We start from the raw sequence: 11,045 nt of genomic DNA, 5'->3' as shown, positions 1-11,045 counted from the left end.
GTAATGGGAGCTTCTTCAAAATGCTGCCCATCAAGGATGACTATCCCCATTTTTGTGAAATCCCAAGAAGTGTTTGCTGTTATATCAAGCCACACCTTTATCATCTCACATGTCTCTGGAGGTTTGTGTGAACACAATACAAAAAAGGTGATATGGTACAAAGCCTGGCCACATGTTGAGGTTGAGCCCACGTGTCCTTGCATGATACTAATTTAAATGGACCCCCAATGCAAATGCAAATAACACAGGGTTCTTTCTTTTTAGCACATTTTATTTCACACATTTATTTAAGGCAGAGTTAAAGCAAGTAAGACATAAAGTAAAAAATATGTGTTTTTTTAAGTTTCTGTAGCACTAGCACAACAATAAAAACAGGAGTCAGTTTCTTAAAGTCACACTGAATATGAAGGGATGGAGAAGTTCATGGCCTCTCTGTGAGTGTTGTCCGTGGATGATCAGACAGTTAATCAGGGAACACCTCAGGTTGGATGAATGAATAAATCCTTTCCTCTGGCAGCTGGCAAGCAAATTACAACGATTATCTCTAAACCTGTTCTAAATCTGCCTGTGTCTGTGTTTAAAGCCTCATACAAAAGCAACCTGAATCATATCAAATCTAAATTGACATTGACTTTGGTCCGTTAAAAACGACAGTTACAAGCAAGGCTTGATTGTTTGCTTTGTTTTTTCAATCAGAAGACACATGGATGTCACAGACAAGATGGAAATTCTGATGAATAAACAGGATGAGGAAACAAAAAAATGGTCAAAGAAGGAACCAATAAAATCAATCCACAAATGTGATGTCAACTTCTCTAAACATCTCCAAATTAAAATTACGACTAAACTGTCGCTCAATGAAGATTGATCTTGTTTTGCGGGAACTGGCACCTGAAAATTCAAAAACAAGCAGTAAAAATCATAATTGGTACAGTGGTTTCTTAATGAAATACACATTTTAACAAGCATTGTTCGATTTACCCAAATGTTTTGAATTTAAAATGTTGTGACATAGCTCTAAGGCAGAAAGGCATTTGGTATTAATAAGCAAATAATTCATGAGCCCACACACTGCATTTCACTGGTCTTATTGATGTTTTGTTTTTTTTGCCATCACTAGAGAAATTTTAGCTATTCAGCTAAATTGGCTGTATTTTCAGGAAACATACATTTTTTCAGACCCCAAATTGGAAGAATTGGTAATGGAATATCTTTTTTCTTTTTCATTTTAACGAGGCTTTAAGATTGTTCAACTGCATCGTTCAGCCTTACAGGAGAAACAAGCAGTTCCTGTTTGTGTTCCACAGTTCTTAAAACATCTCAACACCAGAAAAACTCGACAAACGATCCTTAGACACTGATGGTAAAGTCATGCTGTTGACTGTCTTTTTTTCAATATGTCTAAGTTTTTGGGGAATTAATATTATGTAATATTTGACTTGCAGACAAGCTTCCTAATTATTAAGTTTGAAACTATCTCCAAATTGCAAGTGGACACTAGTGTATCTCTGTGCTACCAATCACCACCCAGATGATAATTATAACACATGGATATATTACAGACCAGGCCTGCAAGGCACAGGTCAAGGGGTCAATATGGTCATAGGTCCCTACAGAGTCTCTGTGTGTGAGTCTCATCACACAGTGAAAAGTCATCTGTCATCAGCAGAAGTAAAATCCCCAACATTAACTTTGAGGTTTTTACATGACTGAAGCCACCTTGAAACAATCAAAATGAATGTTTATTTCTGATGGTTTTGAGTAGGAAGTTGTGATCAAACTCAGTTTATGTTCAGTACTGGCATACAATTTGATCCCTCTGAATCTCCTGGAAGAAATTAAAAACTCTGCAACTGTGTGGTCCCCTGACCACAAAGGACAGGGTTGAGGGGCTACAAGATAATGAGCCACTGACCCTAAGTAATGGTTTGCAAATAATAAACAAAAGTCACGGTTCAGCATTAACATGGCTCTCGACCAGAATACAGTGAAAACAACATGACCACCCAGGTTATAAAGATGATAAAGTTGTTAAAAGGGGGGGAAACCCATAGACCACCACCAAACACGGCCTCCCACAATGACCTGAAGTCCAGTGTATGGCTTTAAGTTGGTTTGATTCTCAGGGTGGAGTTCTTTGCAGCTCTTTTGAGGCTGCTGGATAATTATGTCCCCTCACAAGGACCTCTTACCAGGGGACATGCTGAAACCTTAAAGCCCTGGCTTCAAACAGCAGACCTTGCTTCATCTTTATGTTCTGTTCCCAAAGAGGGAAACATTTCTGCGCCTAAATGTATCGTCAATAGAAACTTGTTTATGAGGTACACTATGTCCTAAAAGAAAACTCACATACAGTATGTTCAATTGTTACATTATGTGTAAGCTCCCCCAATACTGTACGTAACATATGTAATGGAGAAAAGCATCCATAGTCCTAATCAAAAATACAATCTCAAATTCACCTGAGGCTAAATTAAGACATGGCCGACATCTCCCAGTTAGTCTTGTAGGTATGATATATATATATATATTACAACATAAACAGTGTAACTTTGCTCTGCTGAGATGGAGGGATACAAATGCCATCCAAATGATTTGACTAGCATTGAGCGCTCAGCCACATTTACACATGAAATAAGCTATAAACTACATTTGAGAATGCAAATCTGAAGAAAAGGGGGATCGTGGTTTTTATCCTCCGCTGCCTATATTTGAATCATTTAAGAAGGGACCGGTCAGGTACGCTGCGGACTGGATCATTTGTTACATTGCAAATAGCTTCATTATGCACATACAGTAATATAAATGTGATATGAAGCACTGCATTTTCATAAGGACGATGTTCAGGTAAGATTCATTAAAAATGTGTAGATTGCGTGTCTGGATCTTAAAATTCTTCAATCACCCAGATAATCAGTTTCTTTAGACCAACCCTGTCTTGTAATTGGCCACGTCTACATTTCTCCAGTTCATTACACAGGTTTCCTGTTATCAAGTTGTCGTGTTTTCCCAGACAAATTGACAGACCCCAGAGCTTTCCTTTTTGTCATATATTCCACATTTTATGACTTTGTATTTAATGTCTGTTTACTGTGTCTGTTTTCATGATACAACCTTTATATGTGAATTCCAAAGACCAACACAATACCAAAACTCTGCTCATAAAGCCTTTGGATATGACTGTTAAATGATAAGTTGAGATGGCTCTGACCAGCTTGTTCTTTACTGGAATCAGATTCTGCTTTAAAATGATATTTTGGTTTATTCTCAAGGTTTATTTGTCTGTGTTTTTGGAATTGAATCACTTGCAATTTTAGGGCCAAGGTGGATATCTGCTGTTGTTGAACTTACTCTCCAGTTATCTCCAGTGGCTGAGTGAGAAGCATACTGATTAGCTTTAATATGGATTCAAATCTGTGTACAGTGTTTGACGTGACTGTACAAGAAGGAGCTGCCTGCTGCAAATAAGAATGTGACTTTGAAAACATAAGAAAGAATTAGGCTTATAAAGAAGTTTACCGCTCTATGTATGAACTCCTGTACACTAGTTGTTTTTCCCTGACATGTGTTTTTTTTCACATATTGGCAGTCTTGGGTTGGCTCTATCTGCAGCCTTGGATAATTTTGCTAAAATTCTCTCTGTGGCCTTAAACTGAAACACAAGTTCGTGTGCTTCTAGAAGAGTAACACAGGAGAGGATATACAGTGATATGGTTTAATCTCATCCGTCCTTGGGTGTCTGACAGAGTGGGGGAAACAGTGATAAATGTTGCAGTAGATGTCCAAACATTATGAATTAATGCACGCACGCATGTGTGTGTGTGTGTTTGTGTTTTTGTGTGCCGCAGGGGAGCAATCTATCTCTTACTTGCCACAGCCGTTTGCTGTCTTCTTGTGTTTCCTCCTCCGAGGTCTGTTCTTTATAGACTCACTGCTGCTGTGGAGGATGAGCAAAGGGCAATGAATAATATTGATGTGTTTATGTCTGATAGATAAAACGTTCATCCACTGACCTTTTATCATTTTGAAGTTTCTGGCGGGCTCTAGAAACAGGGAAAACACAAATAGCCGACAATTAGCAACAATAAGATGTTAAAAATATGCCTTTTTATGTGGAAAATTACCTGCATTCACATGTCTGGTGCTCCACAAATGTGAGCTCTACGTGGTGCATAGAGATCATGGGATGAAGCCTCATTACCTGAGAAACCCAAACAAAAGAAAACTGAAATCAAATACATAGAGAGTAAACAGAAGATGCATTCAAACACCTCTCTTTAGGCTTTTCTGATTAATCCTTCCTGATAAGAGATCTCGCGGCACCTGCAGAGTGATGTTGCGTTCAAGTAAAGCCTGGCACTCCAGGTTTTCATCCCCACAGCAGCCAGCGCATCGCCAAAGTGGGACACAAGCAGGCATGTAGATGTACTCCAACTCTCCAGGGTACTCCTGCTCCACATCCACCAACTGCTCCATGGGCCGACACAAGCTCCTCGCCCACACCTCCTGGAACCCCATCACTGCAAAAAAAGTTTCATTATTAGTCTTTAATAATTTGCATGTGATGGAATTAGAAATCTCGTGTATTGTGATCGAGAAAATGTCTTACATTTGGAGTGGCCTTCTTCCGGAGGTTGTGAAATCTGCAGAGAAAACAAATAACTGAAGAAAGATCCCGAAAATTTTTGTTTTATAAAAGAAAAAAAACATCAGTTCCAAACAAAGCTGTAGTGATAAAGCGCCTGCAGTCAATGAGAAATCTGATACAGGTGAGAAATGACTAGAAGCGACTCGGCTATGGTGAGAGCAGGTTCGTTGAACAATTGAAGTGCGCCCTCTAGTGGCAGAGAGAAAGCAGTGCACACACATTGATCCAGTAAAAACAATGACGCAGCATGATGTACCACTGTGCCGCTGTTCGCAAATCAGCAAAGAGCAGTAAAATGAGCCAGCCACCAAAATAAAGCCCACTTTATTTCTCAATTTGTTGCAACATTAGAAGGTTTTTTAAAATAAGAGAAAACTTTCAAAGTATGCAAAGAATAACAACAAAGAATAGCTGCTCTTGTCTCATGGGAGGTTTGCGGACAATACAAAGAGAGAAAACAAAGGAGGAACTGAAAAGTGTCATGGCACATAATTGATTCTTTTGTTCTCACAGCCCAGCATCCACATTTTTCTTGATTTTTTGAAAGCCAAATTGAGCAGAGAGACAAAGTGCAAAGTTGATTTTGGCTCTGCTCTTCTTTTGAATATCAACAATCTCTTTCTGACACCTCAACTCTCCCTGGGAACACTGGCTGTTTAAAGTCAAACACAGGTTTAATTGTGGGATTTTTAAAAAGTCTGTACTGCTAGATGGCTTGCTGTTGAATCACAGCTTCATTAAAAAGAAAATGGTGTCAGTGTTCAACAAAATAAAACCTCATCAACCTAACCTAGCATCCTGAACAACAACAAAAAAAGGTTACATGAGCACAAATTCTTTCAAGGCATTTTTCTTTTCAATGTCTGACTCTCATCCACTTTCTCCCGGCCTTCCTCACATCTCTCTCAAAAGGAATTTTTAAATGTCAAGTGGTTGGTTCATAAAAACCACTGAAGGAGTCTCCCCCGGGGTGATGGGAGTGGAGAGATATTTTGGAAGCTACAAGAAACATCTCATTACTATTTGGTCATTTATCCACTGATTGATGTCGAAGGCATTTGGGTTTTAAAAAATTTGCATAGAAAATGAATTGTATCTTCCATGAAGGTCATTTATATTAATTTACAAAACATATGCTTCAGAGTGCATCAACATCAATTTAATTCTAGTGTGTTGCATTTACACAAGGCAATTATTTTTTTGTTTAAACACTACTTGTGTAGCTTCAATCAATTTATGCAAAACACAGGACAGTCATGTAAATGAAGTAAACGAACTCTGGCAAAGAAGAAAAAATATCTTACACAATATGGAGGCTTTAAGCATGTATATGAGCTGAGTCTGACACATCTGTCATCACCCCTCCTGTAAGAGGCTTTATGGACTACCTTTATAGATTTTAATGAACAAGTCGGATTAAATATCTATATGCCTTGCACTCTGCAGTTAGTTACTTTCTGGTTTATATTGCATTAAATGCATCTGTGGTGGTGATAGTGTTACAAAAAGAAGACGCAGAACCAAAAATATTGTGCGGAGTAATATATACTCATCATAACCATAGGAGCAGGACCGAGACTCATCAGGTGTTGTTCAGTGGTAAAAAAATAAATAAAAAAAGACAAAAACAAATGCACTTGTAGTCTGAGTTTTTCATACAGTGACTCTGCACCATATACGAGCAGCAGCTGCATCAGAATCTGTCTGTCTCAGTTAATATCTGTAGACAACATTAATATGACTGTAAGCATGACGGTTCCCAAAACCCTAAATGCAGATAATATCTTCAAGGTAATACATACAAGCACAGCCAGTCAAAATAGAGATAGTGAGAGAAAAAAAAAAGTCTAAGGAGAGGAACAGACGTCTCACAGTGACTGATGTGATTCCTCTTGGTTTCACGTGAAGTTAATAATCAGAGTCACGTTTGTAGCGGTGGACAAAAGGCAACATTCTTCTAATTGGATTACAGAATGATAAAAAACATCACATACGCAAAAATTCCCTGTTGGGTTTTTGTGTTAAATGTAGGAAACATAACTGTAAACCTTTCACTATAAGTAATGATGACGAAACAGACCCTGAAACAGCCATAGCGTAACTTTAGACAGTTTAAAAAAACAACAGGTAGCCTAAAGCTTTCTAGTGGGCAAGCAATATTACGAAAATGTGTGTTTTGAATTATGAAAAGTTACCTGCGCAGGTATCCCATGCAGCACTAATAGCACCAATAAGAGATGTGGGACTCCGATGAAAGTTTGCATGATATTACCTCCCCTGGCCTCCAGTCCGTCAGAATAAAGTGAACACAGAGGCGTCGTGAAGGAGCTCGTGAAGGGGCTCGTGGAGGGTTTTTTTTGATTGGCGCGCCTTCTGATGTGCGCGAGGTGGAATGGAGAGCGAGCGCGCGCCAGTCCCTCCGAAAAAGCGATTGAAACTTTGCATCGCATACAACAACAACAACAACAACAATAACAACAAAGAGGAAATTAACTGTCCTCTCCCTTTCTCTGTCTCTCTCATCCACACACGAACAGGAATTTTCTGACAAGAATAAAACAGAATAGGCAGAAAATAATTATAAATGAATTAAAGTATTTCGATAGACATATCCTTAGGGAAGCAAAAGCGATATATCGAACTAGACTTAGGCTACTTGTTCTATGTAATTAGTCGTAATAGATGAAAGCTATGCAGACAGTGATATATGTAGTAATATCTAGATTTAGGCTTTATTTTGTTTTCCATGCCCATAGATTTTTGTTCAGGAGCTCATGTTAAAGGGTCAAACTTCAATTTCTGTGTTGCAGCCCAGTTACTCCATCTAATAGTTTGCAGACCACGCTATTGTGTTTTGGGAATTTCTACAATATTTCCTGGCAGGAACACTTTGGTATTTATTTATTGGAAAGAATCTGTTGGACAACTTTCCTGAGTTTTGTAATCAGTTAAACATATTTCATAACTTTTTTCTCCAAGTGTTATTGCGCCTCATCTGCAATTAATCTTACGAACAAGAATAAAGCATGACATTCAGACAATGTGGACATGATTTAATATTCACTGTGTCTATCCTGTAATAATAATTATAATATCAGAAGCAAAAAACCTCATGTCTCAAGTTTTATCCTTAATTCTTCAGATACAATGAAGAATAATGTGTTGCTTTATGTGCTGAGAAAACTGTCTTCTGAAGCCACATAAAAAAAAAACACATTCACAAAGCTGAAAGTGTGGCTCTACTTCATGACTCATGAAAGTTGACATTTTGGAGATGTTGTTTTTTTTGTAGGACTGTTACTTGTAATAAAATAAATTAAAACAGACAGTTGCCTGGAGCATACAAATAAAGCCAAAACATTTATAAAATGAAATGTACAATGTTTTGTCATTGGGAAGCTGATTCAGAAAACAATGGTCTTTCCAGATATTTCATGGTAATAATAATGTCTGGCTCGGTAAACCAACAGTCCTAGTATTCCCTGGATCTCAGTTCTACTAATACACATACTCTGGTCCATCTCTGAATCTGGTTCCGTGTTTAATATGTTTGTCTCTTCTTTATTGGTTATGCCCACAGAATATTGCCTGTTTAGTCTTTGTTGAAACCTAGCAGAGTCAAGATTTTTAACACAGGATGCAGGAACCGGGAGAATGTTTCAGTGGTCAATTACATTCATAATTTTGGCTTGTTTCTGCAAAGTCACCTGTTTACATAAAGTATCTGATATCATTGGTATGTCTGATATAGAGGTTAAAAAACCTGCTGTATACATTTTGCTTTCCTCTTAAACAATATCTGTCTTGTTGTTGATTGTAGATCTCATTTAAACTCAATTCTGATCCTGATCGTTTTCCAAAATGACTAACAGGTGCAGTGTTGAGATTCATGTTTTCTCGGTCAGCAGGGCATGACTGACATGCACTGCGGTGCACCTACATTTATTAGGAGGGCTCAGATGGGTTTTCGCAGCCAGTGTGATTTATGGGGTAATTGGTCCGGTGTGTTTTGAAAAACAGCCTCCATGGAGGCGATAACAAAGATGGATGACACCGCTTAATCCATGCAAGTCCACGTACACGGTTTGATATAGGTTTTTGTAATTGATATCCATTTTAGGGGGGACATAAACATGTATAGGGTGCCATGCCAGTATATATAATGGACAATAAAATTATAATTTAAGCTGGAATCAATTTCAATATTCTTCTGTGTCAATTCTCAAACAACATGACTCTGAAAATGTACTCAGAATTCAACTTTTAAAAAGAAAATCATCATTACAAATAGTTAGCCAGGTCTAGTGTGGTCCATTGTCTGCACAGTTTTAATGCCTTGTTGCATGTGCATCAATTAGTGCTGAAAATATTGTGAACTGTATTAGAGCGGGCCTGAATGGACAAAATACACAATGAAATCACTTCTACATAACCCATACATTGTTTTCTATGTAATATGTTCTCTAAGAACTTTTATTTTAGTGCTCATCCAAAATCATAAATGCTGATACCGCTCTACATAGGGAAACAATATTGGTTTGTCAGAAATATCTGTTAGACTGAGGAACTCAATATTCTGCACTGTAACAAATACAAAACGATTGTTCTCAGTAAACCCTTTCAGTTGAAGAAGAGTGTATACACCCAAATCTATCTGAAAAATCTCTTAATCTAGTGCACAATAGAGATAGTACATAGTAATCCCATAAAGTCTGGATTGTATCTGTCAAATCCACCATGAGCACCCAGTAAACATCCAGACAGATTTTATAATATGAACTGTTTTTGACCTCAGCGGCCTTCAAGTGAATAACTCCCCATCACTCCTCAGAGACAGAGTATACCCACTTTTAGGGGCTTTCCCTGGTCCCTCAGAGTCCTAGTCAGATCAGCAGAGGTCAGACAGACAGCTGCTGCTTCCTGTCTCTGGGAACCGCACTGATGCTCCAGTCCCAGTCCCTATTGAGGTGAAATGGGGTTTCCTGCAGCTTGAGCAGGTGCAACTGTAAGGATCTGTTTATCCTCAGGTGATTCTAAGCTCTTGTTTTCTTCTTTTTCTTCCCTCTGGAGCAAAAAGAGGCTCAGCAGATCACATGAAATCATTAGAAACAGAACTAGAGCTTGATTTGAGCCTGAAAGCCAGAATTATTCAAATTGTACAAATCACCAAATATGGAAAAAAAGTTTCCAACAACAATTACAATGGTTTGCCTTCACAGATGGACACAAAGAGAGGCAAACAGATCCACACATCTCCAAATGTTCTTATGCTTCTTTGGTTCTCCTCCCCCCAGTGTTTCTCCCTATTTTTATGCTTTTTATCAGAATCCAAACTCCATCTGTTTCCCACACTTCTTGCCAGTCTTTAGACTGCAGGTGCATTGTGGGTAATAAAGCTACTGGTTTCCCAAGCCCCACAGTAGCCTGACAGACAAACTCTGAGTGTTGAATGTGACCCTAAAGGTCAAACAGATGCAACTCCAGTCTGGGACACATACACAGTGTGTTTGGGGTTTGTTGAGCTAAATAAGGAGATCATCTTTGACATACTATGATTTTACCAGTTAAAGCAACTGGTTTCACTAATACAACACTTACACATCCTAAGAGACAAATCTCATAAATACAGCTCTAGTTTCTATGTTCAGAATCTTAAAACGGACTTGATTATGTTTACCTGCTCCATAAAGGCCTCACTATCTGCTGCTTATTTCCTGTCATTCTGCTCAGTTGTGTTACTTAAATATCTGTATGTTATAAAGCTGAATGGAAAAGTAAATATGCCAATCTATTGGTTTGGTTATAACATCAGCCTCTTGCTGTTCTCTTCTCTACGTGTTATAGACAAATTCAGAATAAGATAATTGAAAAAGAAAATAAAACACGACAAACCACTCTGATACTGTGCAAATTTACAGCTCGGGGAATAAGATGGGGCTGCAAGATGGTGCAGTGGTTAGCTCTGTTGCCTCACAGCGAGAAGGTTCCTGATTCAAATCCCCGTCAGACAAAGCCTCTCTGTGGGGAGTTTGTATGTTCTCCCCATGCATGCGTGGATTCTCTCCGGGTACTCCAAGTTCCTCCCACAGTCCAAAATCATGCTTGTTAGGTTAATTGGTGACTCTAAAATTATTAGAAAATAATAATAACCCAATAACAGCTGGGATCTGCTCTGGAGAATGAGGTCGGGAGAACAACAGAGGGGTTTTGAAGGCACCGGTAGAAATAGTCTAGGGGAAAAGTTTCACCGTGGGGGTTTATTTTTATCTACAGCTTATTTGAAAACTAGATGTGATACAAATTTAACAAAGTCAGTGTCTTTTGAGTTTGTTACTGGAGGATGTTTGGTCTGTTTCTTTTCAAGCTGTATGAAGAAAAAATGTTTAGAAACTTCAGA

At 38.4% G+C, this 11,045-nt stretch overlaps 1 protein-coding gene across 2 annotated transcripts; it reads right to left on the bottom strand.

The window, feature by feature from the left end:
• Nucleotides 1-250: 250 nt before the first annotated feature.
• On the bottom strand, nucleotides 251-6,999 carry LOC109982914 (vascular endothelial growth factor A). 2 transcript variants are annotated; one of them, XM_020632380.3, is made up of 7 exons: nucleotides 6,844-6,999; nucleotides 4,610-4,643; nucleotides 4,324-4,520; nucleotides 4,125-4,201; nucleotides 4,014-4,043; nucleotides 3,869-3,937; nucleotides 251-891 (listed from the first exon to the last, which is right to left on the bottom strand). In XM_020632380.3, the coding sequence occupies exons 1-7, from the start codon at nucleotides 6,910-6,912 to the stop codon at nucleotides 855-857; spliced, it is 513 nt and encodes a 170-aa protein (XP_020488036.1). In that variant the 5' UTR covers nucleotides 6,913-6,999; the 3' UTR covers nucleotides 251-854. The 2 variants fall into 2 exon arrangements, with proteins under 2 accessions (XP_020488036.1, XP_020488037.1); XM_020632381.3 differs by having other exon boundaries at nucleotides 3,869-3,934.
• Between the last annotated feature and the right edge of the window lie 4,046 nt (nucleotides 7,000-11,045).

This window comes from Labrus bergylta, chromosome 15 (assembly GCF_963930695.1).
Source record: "Labrus bergylta chromosome 15, fLabBer1.1, whole genome shotgun sequence".
Classification (NCBI taxonomy): domain Eukaryota; kingdom Metazoa; phylum Chordata; class Actinopteri; order Labriformes; family Labridae; genus Labrus; species Labrus bergylta.
Note: the sequence above shows the minus strand (reverse complement) of the source record. Positions and strands in the feature narration are given on the sequence as shown.

What these genes read in the sequence shown, in the direction of transcription:
- LOC109982914 (XM_020632380.3), bottom strand. Translation starts at nt 6,912, where the DNA reads ATGCAAACTTTCATCGGAGTCCCACATCTCTTATTGGTGCTATTAGTG. An exon ending in TGCATGGGATACCTGCGCAG is followed by an intron (nt 4,644 to 6,843) that starts GTAACTTTTCAT and finishes TTTTCTCTGCAG; the next exon opens with ATTTCACAACCTCCGGAAGA. An exon ending in GGAAGAAGGCCACTCCAAAT is followed by an intron (nt 4,521 to 4,609) that starts GTAAGACATTTT and finishes CTTTTTTTGCAG; the next exon opens with TGATGGGGTTCCAGGAGGTG.